Raw genomic sequence first — 18,933 nt, 5'->3', positions numbered from 1 at the left:
GGATAGATTACTACAAGTAGAATTAGTGGGTAAACATATTATGATACATATTGCCAAATCATTTTTCAAAAGTATTGTACTAATTCATATTTGTTAATTATTATTGAAAAATCTTTGCTACTTTGATAGCCTAAAGTGCTATATCATTTGTTTATGTTTTCTTTTTTATTATTATGCACATTATTATTATTATTATTATTATTATTATTACATGGGCAGGTACCAGAAATCCAACCTGGGTCTCTGGCATGGCAGGCAAGAACTCTGCCTGCTAAACCACCATGGCCTGCCCTAATGCACATTTTTTTAATATTAGAAATTCATCATTTAAATAATTCCTATAGCAAATCTTATGGCAAAGTAAAACAAATGAACAAATGACCCCTAATTAATGTATTTGATAAATATGAGTTTTCATATTTATTATATGTATGTATGTACATTTATAAAGGACTGGTTTCATCATCAAATATATGACCAGAGCAAAGATGAAAGGTGATTACCTTTAGATGGGGGTTGCTGTCAACTTCTGTAAGTAAGATTCCATTCTAATTTTCACATAGAATAATGGCATTGATATTCAACATAACTTAATTAAATTTTATGAAGGACAAATATTCAGGAAGAAAATACCCAGTGGGTTTTTTTTTTTTTTTTAAAGTCAGACATGATTTTTAATTGGGATTTATAAGTAGGAGAGGATTTCCTACGATGGCAGCCAGCTGTGGAGAATGAAGGTTAGTGGAACGCAAAGGGGGCAGTGGAATGCAAAGGCTTATGAGGGTTTAGGACAAGGGTATGAGAAGGGTCTCATGACACAGGTTTGTTATCAACAATGACCAAGGGAGGGGAGTTTCAATGCCATGTTTATACCATCATTTGAACAGCTTTTCTCCACTGAGGAGGTTTAATGACTTTTAATGTCTTTCCTTGTCATGTAGTTGGCTACTTGAAATGACCTGCTTGCAATATGGAGGGAAATCCCGGCCCTGAATCTCCCAAATCCACCCCCATGCAGCCCCCACACAGCAGAGTATGTTGACCATAGGACAGATGGTATATGAAACAACAGAACACTTGGAGTTCCCCCACACAGAGATAATAACTCCACGAAAAGATGCTGCTTGATCAAGAAAGGGAATTATATAAGTTAGTGGAGACTTAGGGTTGTCCCCACATACAGCATTCTGTAAATGAGAACATGCATTTACAGATTGTTCAATGTGTTGAATTCTGCAAGGCAGTAGGGTATTGTACACAGTCTAGTTTGCAGGGGTCACAGTCTAAGGGAGGCAAGTAGAGATTGAAGATGGCAAGTCTGTGAAAACCCAACATTGGGTTGTTCCATTATGGGTATTAGTTACTGTTGAAGCCCATTGTAGAAAGGTGTTTACTAGGACAATATGGGTGAAGGGAAATATGTTTTGGGGGAGCAATAAGGGGCAATTCCTGGATCTAACATTATACATGTGAGCGTTCCATGGGCTGACAACAAGGATCAGACAGAAGAATATTATGACGAGATTTTAAATACCAAATATTTACCCCATGAAAATTTTGAGTCCTCTACCATGACCTTAATCATTAGTCTAAGGTATAAGAAGGTTTACATAATTATACATAAGGTTGCTGTGGGAATAGGAGGTCCTGGACTAGGGATAAAAAATTTAATGGATTTTTTTGTGTATAAACATAACTTTTGTAATATTTTAGGTGACTCCTATTCCTGATGGGCTTAAGATTCCCGACCAGTGCTAAGTCTAAAGGACCTCATTTGATCTTGTTTGTATGTCTGAAGCATAGGCAACAATGAATTATTATTATTTCCCATTTTAGGCTGGAAAGCAGCTGGTCCTTTAATTTGTATTCTCAGAGTCTGCATTGGTCCTGCCACTTGAAATTCAACGGGAGTTGGGGCTGCAGCATTGTATTCAAGCTGGTTAAGGATCTAGAGTTTTTTAGTCCACTGTTGCAAGGACCTCTTAGCATCTTTAAGCTATTCCTTTAGCCACCATTCATTCTTTCAATAAGGCCTACACCTGTGGCATTGTAAGGCAGATGGAATGCCACAAGATGCTCTGATCCATGGCCTAGGATTGTGCTATCTGCCCAGTGAAAGGGGTCCCCCAATCACTGTTTATCTGTATAGTCACTTCATAAAGATTGCACACTTTCTCCAAACATCTGTTGGTAGCCCTCCGGTTTGTCTTCCCCACAGAAAAGCTAACAGTCCTGTAGCCATGTTCATGGAAGTAAAAGCATACCTTGTTCCCTCTGAGAGTGGAAAGGGACTTATGTGGTCCACTTGCCACGGGGTCACTGGGATTTGTGCCTGGCTGATATGTCCCATCTGATGTGGCAGCCTGCACCTTTGTATAATTGTGGCCGAAAACCAAGGTGCATTTGTTTAGAATGTTGTCTGTGCCACAAACCCCACCCAGAGCCAATATCTGTGCTGGCTACATCCAATTCACAGGGTGGCTCTGGATATATGCCCCCTCGTGCTTGTTGTGTTATTGTTATTGCCCTGTTTGTCTTTTAAAAGCAGCCTGCCGGAGGTCCTCCCATTTCCAAGTATGACCTTTAGTAATTAGCACATACAGAGTTTTTAACATTTGGGCAAAATGAGGAACACAGAGTTTCCAATACCCCAACAACCCCAAGAAAGCCATTAGTTGTTTTGGTGTGTGCTGCATAGGAAAACATCCTGTCTTAACAATTATCACAGAAAGAATAATTTTTGTCTTAGCCAACCATACAATGCTTAAGAATTTGAAGGGCTGTCAAGGTGTTGCAGTTTGTCACCATTAATTGCCCATCCCTGACTCTCAAGGTGAGATAACAATGAGCCTGAGGCTTCTTTTATTTCTGAAAGTGAGTTACTGGTTACTGTGACATCAGAAATATAGTGAAATAGGCTTTTCTACTTAGCCAAATCCTTTGCCATGTGGCTGTGGCAGATGGTTGGGCTATGTAAATAGCCTTGTGAGAGCAAGTGAAAGTCCTTTGTTCTCTTTCCCAAGTTAAGGCAAAAGTAGGTTGGCAGGACTTATGTAAGGAATACTAAATTAGTTAAATTAAAAACAAAGTGACAGTGACATAATTGAGTGCTAATTTCTTGTAGTAAAGAGGTAACCTTTGAAAGGCTGCATACAAAGGTGATGTTACTTTATTCTCTGTTTCCCAAACTTCTTCTAAACTTGGGTGCAGATGAGCGAGCAGTGACTTTAGCCACTTGTTCTGCCTTCATAGCCATTTGCAAGGCCCCCAACAGGGGTCATGCTATGGTTGCTGCTGTTTGGCAGGCTCCTTCTTACTTAAACTTAGTTGTCCTGCTATCTGTTGTAAAACAACTAGCAACTCCACCGGAGTTTTCAGGGTATTCCCATACTCTTGTGGAAGTTCCCATTCATCTGGGAGCGCAGCTACCCCTCCCCACTTGGATAATAGAGGACAACTTGGGATTTTCCTCACAGATTCTTCCTTCCTAGTGGCTCCTTGGTCTCCTGGCTGGCTTGTCAACTGTTCCAACCCAGCTCTTGAAAGGTTTGGGCTGGGGCAGCCAGAAGATCAAAGATCAGGCTAGGCAGAGAGTTAAACATCAATTTTAATAAGGACTTACAAACAGGAGAGGATCTTCCCTGGCAGCTATTGGCTATGGAAGATAGTTAGTGCTCTGCTACCATGTGAATTTGAGAAAGTGATGGTAAAGCTCTCATGCTTATTTAAACTTATGCCAGAAAATATGTATTACATAATAGTGAAAATAGATGAAGGAAAAGTTATTAAAGTGCTACCTAGAAAACATGCTCCCCAAATCTGTCTTTACTGACCCTGAAGTTAACAAAAGACATGGATGAGCCAAGCCAACTTGTGCTTGTTTCTCTTGTTATCTCTTGCAATTGATGACCCAGTCGGACTTAATAAATGATTATTGATAATTAAATCAAGAGGAGTGGGTCCCTTTAATTCACTAATGTAGTTTATGTTAGAAAAATGCCTCTAGCAGAGTGTTGGATGGGGCCTGAAATCCAGCTCTGGATTTGATGGTCAATCCAATGGTGTGCCTTTTTAAAATATGTGATTTTTTATGAAGACATCATAAATGTTACCAGAGGCCAAGGAAGTAATCTTGAATTACTCCATGGATTTTAAGATCTAGCAAGGCTACAAGGTTAGATTGGATAGACCAGCATTCAAACTGGTTCTTGGTCACCCATAGACTATAAGATTCCCAAAACTGTCACTTAGTTCAAGGTCTAATATATTGCTTCCAGATGTGATACTTGCAGCCCTTCAGAGCACATTATATTGCACAACCCTGAACACGATTCTAAGAGAGCCTTATTAGATGACATTTCTCCTTGGTTATTTTTGTCCCAAGAGATAAGTTCGTTATGTGCTGTTAAACCTGCAGAGTTGCAGAGACAAGCTGACTGTGCACTTGGGCATTTGCCTACCCTGTCTCCTTTCCAGTTTTTATTTTTTCTCCTAGATCATCCTCCTGAGATTCAATCATTTAGCCACATGGATATTTTTTATAAGATCACACCCTGGGTGACTGTGGCTAGCACCCACCAGGCACACTTTCTAGACTAGCTTTGCAATATACACATTTGAACCAACCACCTAGGAGTCTGTAATTTTGCCCATGAGAATTTAAAAGTCAAAGCAATGAACTGGAACAAAATAAATTAAAGAAGGAAAATGATAACTTGTAAAGGGACACACAGGGAGAAATAGGCTTGTAACAAATTCCATGAATCATTTATTGACCTGTTATTGGTCTTCTGGCTACTGAAAAGGACTAAATCAGGAGACCCTTTCTTTGTACTGTCTTTCTTCTCTGCCCTTCAGCTAATTTGAGACATATAAAGGAGCAAACTAGGTCTGGCTTTGAAGGGAAGTAGACAAACAGCATTTGGCTTTGAGGGGAAGTAGACTTCAGGCTTTGATTTGAAGCAAAAAAAGCATTTGCAGCAGCTCTCCTCTGGCCCTGGCATATACTACTGCATTGCTAAATATTTAAAAGAAAGACATGTTTTCAACCCCAAGATCTGTCCCCCAATTGCTAAATCCCTCCTTGTTAAATGAGCTTTAATTACTTGACGATTAGACTTTCCATAGGAGGAGATGAGGATCCTGATATTTTGCCAATGGGGCTAGAAGGCAAATCAGAAGAAGATGTCATTTTCAGATTAGAATGTAAAAGAAGGACTAGCTCAGTCTGAGAAAGTGTGGGTCGAGAATAGGCCCTTCAAAGGTGGGGAGTCTTGGCATGAACCTGGACTATAAAATGCTTTATTTCTACTTTGGCTTAAAAACCAAAAAAGGTTAGAATGAAATGATTGGGGTAAATGTCTAAAGATATTTCAAATGCTCAGATTGTCAATCAGATGGAAGGATTTCTCTTAGTTTGTTAGGTCTAGATATGCATGGGTGGAAGGGCAGGGAGAGAGTATTGAGACTATAGTCCTTATTGTTTTAATTTCAAGAGCCTAACACTTTTGATGTCCCTGCAGATTTAGCAGCTTTTCATTCATTGCCATGGTGATTTTTTTACCCCATTTTTTAGCATCACAAAGGAAAAGCCCAAATGAAAAATGTTTGCTGCTTTGGCTATTAACATTTCAACTGTCCTGGTGACAGGAAATATTTTGGTTATGCCTGGCTTCTGAGGAAATATGTATTGGCCTGGGTGTGATTGATGGCTGCAGCCAATACCCAGACTATCCCAGCTGGAATGGGGTCAGTCCTGAGGCCTCTGATATCTTTGTTCTTGGGGACAGTAATTTGAAGACAGGATGGAGGAAATCCCATTCAAAATGCATATCACTGGTTCACAATTTAAACTTACGGTGCTTAGATAAAATGCTCAGGGATGCATTAGGCATAGCCTCTTTCTACCACCACACAATCTCTTTTCAAATGGAAGTATTTGTGGGTTGACTTCTTGCATGTTGATTAGCCTTAGCTTTTCTTTTTTCCTTCTTTCACCAAAGAAATCACCTCTTTCTCCCTCTAGCCCTCTAGATCTCCCTAGTCATTGCTATGCTACCTAAATTTCCCAAGGTTTATCACCCAGGATATTTGCCTAAACTGACTATTTGTTCTTAGAGTATCAGATATTTTTTTATTCAACAAATATTGATAGCATATATCATGCACTGTGCTAAAGTGCTTACTGCACAGAACGAAATAGACCTAGCTAGTATCCTGTCTGTGTGGAACTTACAGGTTAGTGGGGAAGATGGTTATTAAATGAATTCTACTGTTAATTAGCCTCAGTTGAAGTATGTGCTGCACAGAAGACACATCTGAGCTTGGGGGAGGTCTCTATGATGAAGTGAGAACTCTGATACTATGTGGACACTATGAAAGCTCAGCTATTCAAGCACTGTATTTTATTGTAAAGCTAAAAAAAAAAAGAAACTTTCACTCCTTATTGCATGGGCAGTTAATAAATATTCTAGAAAATAGTTGGGGTTATGGCTGTTTAACAGGCCTTGAACAACATCTAACAAATTAGCATATAAAAATCCACATTTAATGAGTTACTTTAATGTTAAAATTTAGCATTAGAGAATAATGGAAAGATCCTTTACAGAGATCAAAATAACAGGAGGAGACTTATTTCTCCATGGTGCTCTCATAATGGCTTTCTCTTGCTAATAGCACATAATGTTTACTATGCTACTATAATTAAGATTGTTGACATCCATAAAATTTCTGATGCTGAAGCCCAGGCACTTTTACTGTGTCTTGGTCACTTATAAAATTTGGTTTAAAAGTGTCTGTGTTTATTATTTCTAAGACAGTAGATAAAAAGGAGCTGCCATTGTATGTGACATATGGAAATCCAAATGCTTTTTCCTTTTATAGTTCCTGAACTGATCCCTCAGCAACAGAACTGGCCTTTGCTAATCCATGAGGCACAGATAATGTCTAACCCCATAGGTTGGCTGGTGTGAGACACTTCAACTAATTCTAGTTGAAAGTCACCATTGCATTCTGTTCCAGGGTAGGTGGAAGGTAGGAACTCTGTCTTCAGTTAATTCTTGGAAGCAGGATGGGTCAGCCTCTCCCCATTGCTAACAGTAAAAGCTTTCCATGGAATCACTAGAGATAGATTTTGGTGCTGTTTTTAATAGTGCACTGCTTCAAGATGAAGTTTGCTTGTAAGAATTCCATTTAGGGCAGACTGTACTAATTAAACAACCAAGTGTACTCCGTACAGTGCAGCTACTTAGAGATGGGGGATTGGTGTAGGGGTGTTGGGTATTGGAAGTTAAAAATAATGCATCTTGAGGCATTATACTCAAGTCAGGGAAATAAAGTATTTCAAGAGGTATAATAATTCAGCATTAATTTTTTAAAATAATAATAAAATAATTTAAACTTTGAACATTTGTTCTCATGCCAGTTTCATCTGTTATATTGAGACAATAATGATACTTCATGGGATATTGTGTAGATGATAAGAGTTAATTTTATAAAGGCTTAGGATAGTGTAAATGCTAATACTGAGACCTGGCCCAGAGTCATCCAGCTGGGAAATGGGGAAGTGGAGAGTTGACCCCAGGGAATCTGGTATGATGGTATATTCTTAGTCACCAAACCAAACTACCACAGAGTATGTTAGAAAATGACACAGGCAGAACTCAAACACAGTTATCAAAATTCAGATGTTTGCCATATTCTCTTTAAACCTTTAGAGTTGCATAGGGCCTTAGGACATAATGTATTTTTCTTTCAGCAGATATTTGAGATAGTCTGTGGACATAAATTACAGAATGACCAGACACGTAAGCACAAACACTTTCCATGCTTTAGTTTACAAAATTGTCTAAGCTATAAATCTGTAAGTTATGAACCTATAAATATTTTGAATGGTTGAGAGATGATTGCCAGTAAGGAAGTCCAGGGAAAAGGGGGATTTGACTCAGTACCTTAAGGCTGACTATGGTTGGGGGAGAGACTCTTCCTCTTTAGAGAGGAGAAATATAATCAAAAGGAATGGGATGTTTAGAGCATAGACAATTCAATAGCTCAAAGAATTTGTTTGCAGGAGTTGTTAAAGGGTAGCCTAGAAGACACATTGGGTTCCATGCCTGTGTATTTTTTTTAACGTTTTTTATTATGAAATATAACATCTAAATGAAGAAAAGAAAAAGCAAAAAATTTCAAAGTACAATTCAACACGTAGTTACAGGACAGATTTTAGTTATTATGGGTTACAACTCTACTATTTTGGATTTTTCCTTCTAGCTGCTCCAAAACACTGGAGGCTAGAAGAAATATCAATATAGTAATTCAGCAGTCATGCTCATTTGTTAAATCTTATTTTCTCTGTTATGCCTCCTGCTTCTCCTTTGGTCCTTCTCCAAGTCTATAGGGATCTTTAGGCAATGCTTGTTCTGACTTTTTCATTTTGAGAAGGGGTGTGGACACTAAAGGATAGGGGATGCAATTAGTTGGTAATCTTGGAGAGGCTGATATCTCTGGGTTTCAGGATTTATATGAACCTAGGAACCCTCTGGGAATTATAGGTTCCAGGAAAGCAAACTTAGTGCATGTAACTTTTATAGAGTCTCATTTCATCCTAGGTGTTCTTAAGAGTTAACAGGAGCGATATTTGTTGGGGTTTAGCAAATCATGACAATTAGCACTATCTAACTATAAATTGCATGAGAGTAGACTCCAGAATAGCATTCTGACTCTATTTGATTTCTCTTAGCTATTGATACCTTATTTTTTTATACTTCTTTCTCTCATTTTGGTCATAAGGCAATGTGGATCCCAGGGTCCCAGAACTAGACTCATCCCAGGGCCATTCCTGGTACTTTTAAACAAAAACTCTTTGGCTTGCATTTGGGGTATAAGATTATACTGTGTGTGTGTGTGGTGGGGAGGACTAAAAATAAAATCTCCTGATAGCCCAGAAAACCTGTCCACAAAAGTAGAAGAGAAAAAAATGTTTCATAACAGAATAAGCATGAAACCAGAATGTAATATGTACCACAGGCAATCTGCTAAGGAGATTGCAGAGATAGAAAGAAATCTCAGCCTTTTATATAGCCAAGCAGACAGCTGATTAATACCTGTTCTAAGTTAAATGATAACTAGTCTTTAAGCAATAGGACTCAACAGTATTTGTCAGGTTTATTGATCTTAAATTCCTTGAGAAGGACATTCCTGGTTTGTAGAGCTGGTAAAAACCTTATTTAGCTTATGGATGATTTATATACACCTCAAAGAGAGAAAAAAGAAAGAAAATTTTCTAAAGGAAATGCTCTATAGAAAGGGGTGGTGAAGTTTCCCTTTTTGCAGCAGGCAGAAAACTGTTTTTTCCCTTTTTGTATTTCCTTTCTATTTGTATTTACCCTTACAATACCAGAATTTTTTTTTGAAGCCCAAGTTCAAAAGTGAACCACTTTTGGTGACTTAGGAACAGTGATCTTTTGACTATGCTTGGACTGAGTGGGGCAAGAAAAAAGTAGCGACCGGAAGACCATTTATGATATGATTGCAATGGACTTGATGTGATGTAATGAGTTTGAACGAGGCTCTTTCATGAATATGTTCTTGCTGAGCAGGTAACTATTTTTCACGAGAATCTATTTAAAATTATAACTGTATTGCTCTATGAATGAAGTACAGAAATCATTTGTATTGCATTAAAGAATTAAATGACTCTTGTGAAATACTGTATTTCATTCTTATGTGTTACAGTGAGTTTAGTGTTCATTATTAGGTGCTCATACACATGCCTTGAAAATGTAGCATTTAAGTTGATAGCCTATAACTACTTCGTCTTTAAAACTGTTGCTGGTTGGTTACACCACCATGATGTGTAAGAGCTAAAATTCAGTACAATATTGGCTGAGAGCATTAATTCAAGTCATATAGAACTTTGTAAACCTAGAATTGCTTTTTGATATGTAGGGCTTCCTTTGTAGAGACAAAGGGAAAAGCTGAAAATCATGTTGATAATTTCCCACTATGCCAAATAATCAATAACTTGAAATTTCCAAACATTATATTACTAAATTCTAAATAGGATGCATTTTTTACTCTGTGTCAAAAATTTTATGATGAAGAAATGTTTTAAGATCTGAGCTCAACATAGAGTACAAGCTAAATCAACATGTGAAATGGTAGACAATTCTAGTAAGTTTACTTATATTAATATACAATCTCAAGGCACATGAGATTCTTCCAGTTAGATGAAGTTCATTAAGGTAACGAAGGGTTGAGTATCAATTTGAATCATATATTTTATTGATTCATATATATTTATTGAATCATATATCTTATTCCTTCTCTAGAATCACTTACAAATAATTTTTTTGAATATGACAAGCATTCAGATATAAAGTAAATATATAAAATTCTGTCCAAATATGTATCCTAGATGGTTTATAAACTGACCAAAAATATTTTAATCTTCCCTATATCAAATAAAATAGATATCTTGTTGGGGGATAATTAATCCTGACTTTATTTTACTAATTAAAAAATTGAATATTTGTGATAACATTTAAGAAGAAAGTTCTTAAATAAAAAAGTCAGAAATTTGATTGAAAAATAATGCCTTACTACTAGCTGTGGTTTCACCTTGTGTCAGATATTTTCAAAGGGTTCTGTGTTCAAGTGCATGCTTCAAATCCATACCAAACCAATTAGTAGTTTAATGTAGATTATTTTGAATAGATTACCTGTCTGTGCAGGATTCATGTCAATCAATAAATTAATATTTCCATCAATATTAAGGTTTAGGCATGGTCTAACATTAATCATTTTACTAAAGAACAACATCAAAATTGAATCTCAAGGTTTGTGGGTTAGTTCATGTGGGCATAGCTATAATGTGTGGTAGCCTTTGGCAGTTTATAAATCTCCCATACTCAGTGTTGGTGTAATTTCCTATTTCATGGATTCAGTTATTTTGTGGTCCACTCAAAGACTCTAGACTCTGAAAAGTTCCTGAAATGTTCTCTCTTACCAAAGGAAGGAGTCTTCTCTACAACCTTTCTGGAGTGTCTTCCTTATAAAACTATGACGTTTTAACAAATTGACACCAGTGTTTTGTCAACCATTTTACTTTTGACCTAGCAAAATTTTTATCAAATTGTAGGGAAAATTAGGTTTGTAACAAATTAGTAGAGCCAAAATAAACTAACAATAGTTATAACTAAACATAGTAGTATTTGTCATTGTCTAAACATTGATGAAAAAATCAAAACTTCTTAAAAAAATCTAAACCTAGACCAAGGATAATTTAATTTAATGAAAAAAATCTATAAAACAAAAATGACAGTAACATTCACTATACTCAATAAAATTTGATTCAAATTAATGAATCAATCAAATTTTATTGTGAACTTTCCATTCAATGAAAACAATTCCGGGAAAATTAAAATGACTATAGAAATATTGAAAAATAACTGTGTGACTAGAACATAAATCAAGGAGTTTAAATTATTTGATTAAATTAACTGTAGAAAATAAGTGTCAAGAATATACCAACAATAATACAATACATATAAATTTTTTAAATTTATAATCGTACATAAGCAAAAAAGATTTTCATGGTCAAAGCACAATGTCCCTTTGTTCAGTAAAAGGGGTTCAGGAGGCAAGGATCAAACTTCCAAGGTAACCATCATGATGGAAGGGGCTTCTCTCTTACTGTGCTTCTTATGCTTATTGATTGCCAGTTCTTTCTTTTCTTTTTTCCCTACATTTATTTAATAGTACATACTAACAGAAAACTATCACATGTTGTTCCATTTGAACATCATAGTGGTTTTGTGAGTTAGCTAACTACTAACTCTCTTTATGGATCAAAGAAATGAAAAAAGTTACCAAAGGAATCATACTTAGTGGGTGGCACAGCCAGGATAGAAATTATTCTAGTTCAAACTCACTGTAACATAATCGTACCTGGCAAACACTAATGGACATTTTTACCTTTACCCTAAAAGATTGCCCTCTGTTACTATCTTTGGTGGTTGACATAATCCATCTTTCTGGAAATCGCTTTAGGTTATACCCCAGTCCTTCATGAAATCCCCTGGCCTCATAGGTGCTTGTTCGAAGCCAGGTAATAGAAAGATAATAGGGTCAGAATTCAGAAGAACCACGTCCCATTTGCAGATTGCCCCATAATAGCTATGCAACCATGTATATGGAATTCTACTTCTCTCAGCTTCACTCTCCATATCTATAAAATGAGGATGATCTTGTCTGTTCTGTTTATTTTACAGGATTATGTTAACTTAACAGACAATTACAAATAAGTAAGTTTCTAGAGATGGATAGCACCATCATTATCATATTTCAACCATAGAATCTACCTTATTGCCAGACACCACAAATGTGGTAAAATGTAAAGATCAAAGGTGATGAGATTTTAAAAATACTTTATAAAATATAATCTCCAACAAAAATAGAAGGTGTGGTTGATTTTACTGGTGATTTTTATGCCTATCTGAAAGATTTACCTTTTGCTTCTTTGTTTTTTTCCTCCAGGACCCCTGAGGTTCCTCTCCCAGACAGAATCTGTCACAGCCTTCATGGGAGATACAGTGCTACTCAAGTGTGAAGTCATTGGGGAGCCCATGCCAACAATTCACTGGCAGAAGAACCAACAAGATGTGACTCCAAGTGTGAGTGACTCCCGGGTGGTGGTCTTGCCCTCTGGAGCATTGCAGATCAGCAGACTTCAACCAGGAGACATCGGGATCTATCGATGCTTAGCCCGGAATCCAGCCAGCTCAAGAACAGGAAACGAAGCAGAAGTCAGAATTTTATCAGGTATTACAATACCTTTCATTCCCTTCAGAATGAAATTCTCTGGCATAGTTCAAATCACAATTTTCCTTTCACAAACAATTTATAACTGTGATGTGTTCTGTATTGTGATTGGTTTTCATTGTGTGTATATATATTTCCTCCTTGCTTAAGCATTAGATGAAGGCAGACTAAAGCTTTTCTTATTTTTCCATCTCTTGTAGTTAAAGTCTCTAAAAACACAGACACCTTTCCTTCCATTTGGTTTCATTCATTCATTGACTCTTACTATTCATATTTAATGAGTGTTGTTTGGTGTGCAAAGCCCATTTCGAAGTGATTTTTATGCGATATTTAATCTTCCTCTGACAGTCATCCAAGAGATAATTGTTATTTTCTCTGTTTCAAAGGATAAAGGTGACCTTAGTGAAGTTAAGAATTTTCCCTAGGTTAATATTGAATTTTCATTTGTTCACTTATTTACTCAATCACTTCTAATGAAGAATTGAGCTAAATACTAGGGATATGGCAGTGACCAAGACCAATACACAGCCTGGCCTCATATTAGTCTGGGTGAATACAGACATCTAAGTAATCATTATAATGAGTTCTTAATATTGTCATAAGGTAATTGCTTTTTCTCCATCTCTCATCTCCTTTTCTCTACTCTGAAAAGTCACTAGGACTCTAGGTTCATTTTCCTCTCCTAAATATGGACAGATAGGACTAGATGTTCTCTAGGATCTCTTCTCTTCCAAAAACTGCTTTCTTGTGTTTTATCTCTAATATCTACTTTCTTATTTAGTCTCACTTGTGGGGCTTAGACTCACTTGTGAGAGCTGCAAAAAAGATATCCACACTTATTTGGGAAATGGTGACAAACTCCCTATCAAAATGTTGAGGTTGTCTCCTGTCTCTGCCCTCCAAGGATGTGAAATTATCACAAGTGCTCCAGTTCTGTAGAGCAAACTGGTAGTTTGATTGGAAGTTTCCAGGTATTACATAAAGAGATCTCTAAGACCTCTTCTAACTTCTTTTATATTCTCTCTCCTGGTAGTCACCAGAATACTGATTTAAATGTATCAATGACTGCCAGCAACAGTACTGCATTCTGCCACCATGCAGTGAAAGATGAGAATGTAGCATTTGTTCCTACCGCATAGGAGCATTTACTTAGGCATCCATTACATAAGAAACAAATTTAAATATTTATATTCACATTTCCTTAATGCATCTGTTGAGTCAGTCAGACATGTGTGACTATCAGAATATGACTGAGGGGTCTGTTTTTCAGTGGATTTAAGAAATAAAGTTGATTTATTAAATATTAAATCTAAAATAGAAAGTTTTGAAAGACACAGAGATATAATCATCAAATCACCATTTACCTTTATTTTTCCCTTTATAAAACACTTTTGCATTGTAATGTATGGAGATTTTTTAAAAGATAATTTTCATATTTAAATTTGGCAAAAGCTAAGAATATGATGGTGTACTTTGGACATATATGGGTATTTCTTACCTTAATGGAAACTGAAGTTTATTTAAAATAATACAGCCAATGAGCATTTATCTAAGTTCTATGAATTTCAATAAAAACTTCTAAGAGAAATTATAAGTTTAGGTAGTGAAGGGGATTGAATGATGTCCCCCATAAAATGCATGTTTAGGTCTTAACCCCTGGTCCTTTTAACCATTTGTAAATAGGACTTGTGAAGATATTATTATCAGTGATGGTGTGCCCAAACTGATGAGAGTGGGCCTTAATCCACTGTGTGGCTGAAGTCCCTATAAACAAAGGGAAATTGTCAAAGAAATAAAAAGCCACAGAAAGGATCCAGAAGTCAGAAGCCACCTGGAAGAGAAAAGAAAGAGCATTACCCTATGATAGGAAATTCAAGCAAGCTAAACATTGTTAGCCAACCAGGATGCTACTGATCCTAAGAGCAAGCAAGTCTTCTGGTTTCTGAAACCATAAGCCAATAAATTCTTGTTATTAACTCAATTCATTGTGTGGTATTTATCATAAGAATGTCAGAAACACATACACACACACACAGAAAGGATTGTCACATTTGATCAAACCTGTTTTGTATGCTATCCCCCCATAAAGGACCTTCTAAAGGAGCATGTTTGTGAGTTTGTAAGTTATTTAGAGGTCAAATATATAGCCCCACCACAAATGCAAGATCACATGAGTAAGAGAATGAATGAAAGAATGAATGAATGATCAATCCCAGCTACTCTCAGTTACTACTTTGGTTCTGGTTCTTTCTTTTTAAAATTCTTGTTAATTCTTTTGGAATCAATTGCCCCTTCCTATAAGTACCAGTTTGGGGAGCAATAAATTGTATATGCTTTATATAATATGCAAATGTCCATGCTTTATTCTAATGTTCATATAATTGAAGGGAAGGTATAATCAATTAAAGCAGAAACCCATCATATTATTAACATGACTTGGAAACAGTAGAAGTGGTCTCAGAATGACTAGCACTCTTAAAAAAGTTCTTCCATGATTATTAAAGTACCACATTGACTATTTAATATATTTAATTTTTGCTTTAGCTTGAAATATACTTGTTAATTTGAGGTTTTGAAATTTTTCCAGATACTTGTTTTTTACTGTAATTCATAAAGAGAGCATTTGTGTTTGTGTGCACATGTATATAATCATCTAGTTATAAATAATCTTTAGTTTAATATACTTAGTTAGTCTGGGTGAAATAACTTTCAAGCTTACCCTTTCACATATCAGCAACCTAAAATCATCAAGCCACAGATCTGTTAGAGTCATACCTTTAGCCTTCAAATGGTTTTAAAATGCTGTGTTTCTGCAAGCATTTTCTGAATATTAATAACAATTTTAGTCAACTTTTTTAGTGAATCATATATAAGTGCCATTGTGCTGCTTGCTAGGAGTACAGAGTTGTGGGTCTGTGCCCTGAACACCTCTGTACTCTAGTAGGGGAAATACATAAAGTAAATGGGCTGTGCTGTGATAGAAAACACAGAGAGCTATTGTAGTGCACAGGAGAGAAATACTAATGTGATAATCTTGAAGAACTACTGCTTGTTCTTATTCAAATAGCAGCGTGCACCAGGAAAAAAAAAAGCCCTATAAACAAAGGCAAGAGAGAAGCCTTTCAGGAGACTCGCACATCCTTCTGTCTGACTAGATCACAGGGGTCAGGGAGAAGACAGGGACAAACTGGAAGTAAGGGAACTAAACTGGAAGGACAAGATGGCATTGAATACTGCTGCACTGATCCTGGAGAGAACTGCCCAAAAGCTGCTCCTATGGCAGTATCAGAGGGGATTCAGAAGTGAGATGGGGATAGGGAGATATTCGGGACAGGTCTTAGAAACAGATCAGATATGTTTTATGAGCGAGGGGCTGGCTTCTTGGTTTAGACAAAGCCAGATCATGCCCTTCTCACTGAGATGGGGAGCAGGCTAGGAGCATAATTATGTCTAAAATAAATTATAGACTTCTAAAAGAGACTTTCACATGCTATTTTATATTTTCCAGATTAAAATAATTATTTGTTTCATCAGAGGTAGAATTGATAAATAATTTGTTGATTGTTTTAACACAGAAATTGACTTCTTATTTATGAGGAATTATACATTTTTAACAGAATAACTCAGCAGTTAACTGTTGTGAAATATCAATACCTAAATACTAAAGAAGAGTTGAGATATTTTACAGTTTCTTATTTTGTATTTTGGAGAATATATGATAAATTTATGTGACTTTGTGGTTGTCAAGTCCTACTTTATTCAGTTTTCATAAAGTCTGAGTGCCAAGTAATAAACTGAATTGCTGAAGTATAAATCTTCTTTAGGCATTAGATTAAAAATAAAATAACTGACTGATATGCTACACATCTTATTTCAGTTTTCTTAACAGCCTCACTGAATGATCAATTGATAATTCAATCTATTGTTCATTCTTTTAACTACATACAGTTAGATGATTCTGGGCTTAGTAGAGACCTGAACTAAGTCTGTACAATTAGAGACATTAGCTTTTAACATAATAAATTGAACAAAAAGTATATTTTGAATGATCTCACACCGTAATATTACACTGGAATAAATTTAATAGAACCCTGTCCAACATTTGCAATTATTTACAAAGCAAACATGTTTTTAGGTTTTAAACAAAGAGTTTCAGCATTTTATTCATCACTAAGAATTCATTGTTGACCCAACAGGTGCATTAAACTTTTTAGTTTGACTAGATGGTATTGACATTTCAAAATGAAACTAAATTTTCCCATTGGTCCTACAGAATAATGATCTATTGGTGATTTAAAAAAAAGAAGACATTTTCCTTACTTTACAATTTACCATCAAGCCCAACAGTTAATCCATAAAGAGATATGACTAATTATAAGGCAGTAAAGGATAAGTTCAGGTAAATGAATCTAGTTCCAAATGAATACAGGAAAGGAATAAATCACTTCCAGGTGGAAATTTTGTGAAGTCTTTATATAGGTAATTACTTTTCTGAATTATCAAGGGAGAACCATTTGTGGAATGATAGCAAGTGGGAAGCTTGGAAGGAGGAGTTGGACCCACCTTCTAGAGAATATCCAGTCATGTGTTTAGGAATTTATAGTTCATTCTATTAACTTTATTGATGATTAAGAATCCCTAAAGGATATTCAGCAATGCATACCAGGACAGAAAAATACACAGACAAAAAAGAAAAACAAGAAAGTAAGAGCAAGACAGATAATTGTATTTTCTGGTATTATTGTCTAATACTTAACACCTTTCATTGCATTGAAGAATCTTTCCATAATTTATTTCTCTTTTTATGCTAATTTAGAATAAAATTATTTCCTATTCCATGCGATAGACAGGACACTCTTACTTTCAGCCTTTTATGGACTTAAGTTGGATAAAATGGTTTCTCATATCTATCTCATGTGTAATTTAAAATTTGAGATATGAGATCATATTATATTTAAAGCATGTAAAGTCTACATTTACTAGGTATATCAAATTCAATCCAGATTGCATGAAAATGTCTATATATATAGATATTATTACTATCTATTTCTATAGATTTTTCTCTTTGCTTAATATCTATCAACTAACATAAATTTAAAATTTTCATTTTGAACTATGCTTTTGGTAAGTGAAAGCTAACAGCGTAGTGTCTGATACCAGACTGGCAAAACGGAAATCTTGGGTTTCACCATTTACTGGTTGTGAAATTCTGGGCAAATGGCTTAATCTTTTTCTAAATTTTAATTTAATAATCTTGAAAAACTCAAAGGATAACAGTATAAATGTCATGGGGTGGGTGTGAGACAAATTTAGTCCACCATGTACAAAGTCTGGAAATATTAAGTGCTCAATAGCTACTATTATTTTGGGTATTTGAGAGATTCTTCTCTAAAAAATCTGATTATCATGTCAAGATTATTTCTTTGATAATAAATTAACTGATTTTGTTTCTCCATATCTAAGTATTCATTTGCCTACTGGTTATTAATTGCTCATATTTTGTGCAGTTTATCCATAGTGCTGTCTAGTTTTCACGTTTCCTTTTCACACTGATAGTTACTAGAGTTTCCTGCAGTGAGTTTCTCTCTAGTAATCCATGGCTCCATGATTTCACCCTTAACTTTTATATCCACATCATTTCTTTTGCTATAAGAAATCATACAAGAGGCACTGACTTAAAAATATGGGTAAAAGGATAAATAAGGTTTCTAGTATTTAATCTTTGTTAACCATTAGCAATTTATTTAATCCTCTATAATTCTTTAATTCCTGATCTTTTAAGAGAAGAGATTAGACTAGATCAAACTTTCCCAATCCTAAACTACCAAGGATCTCATTATTATTTCACTCCACATCCAGAACTGGCACTGACTTTTAATCCCAATGATTAAGAATTCAAGTTTGCTAGGCAAACTCTGTTTATTAAAAATCCCCAGGCCCTGCTATAAGACACTTGGGAGTCAAAAATCAGTCTCATAAAATGAGGGATTCTTCTATTCTTAGATTTAAATTAAAAATAGTTTTAAGTTGATCCACAGCTTCACAAAAGGCACACCAAAAAAAAAAAGATAGAGTACCTTTTACCTAATGTAACTAACCAAGTCATATGTTATC

The 18,933-nt window shown here is 35.6% G+C and overlaps 1 protein-coding gene across 1 annotated transcript in view; it reads left to right on the top strand.

The window, feature by feature from the left end:
- The window catches only part of LOC143662403 (netrin receptor DCC-like), a 528,746-nt gene that overhangs the window by 476,546 nt on the left and 33,267 nt on the right, over positions 1–18,933 (top strand). Inside the window, exon 3 of the mRNA XM_077136091.1 lies at positions 12,535–12,819. Coding sequence (XP_076992206.1) covers positions 12,535–12,819 — 285 coding nt within the window. The remainder of the gene's footprint in view (positions 1–12,534; positions 12,820–18,933) is intronic.

The sequence above is a fragment of the Tamandua tetradactyla genome, chromosome 18 (genome assembly GCF_023851605.1).
Source record: "Tamandua tetradactyla isolate mTamTet1 chromosome 18, mTamTet1.pri, whole genome shotgun sequence".
Lineage (NCBI taxonomy): Eukaryota > Metazoa > Chordata > Mammalia > Pilosa > Myrmecophagidae > Tamandua > Tamandua tetradactyla.
Note: the sequence above shows the minus strand (reverse complement) of the source record. Positions and strands in the feature narration are given on the sequence as shown.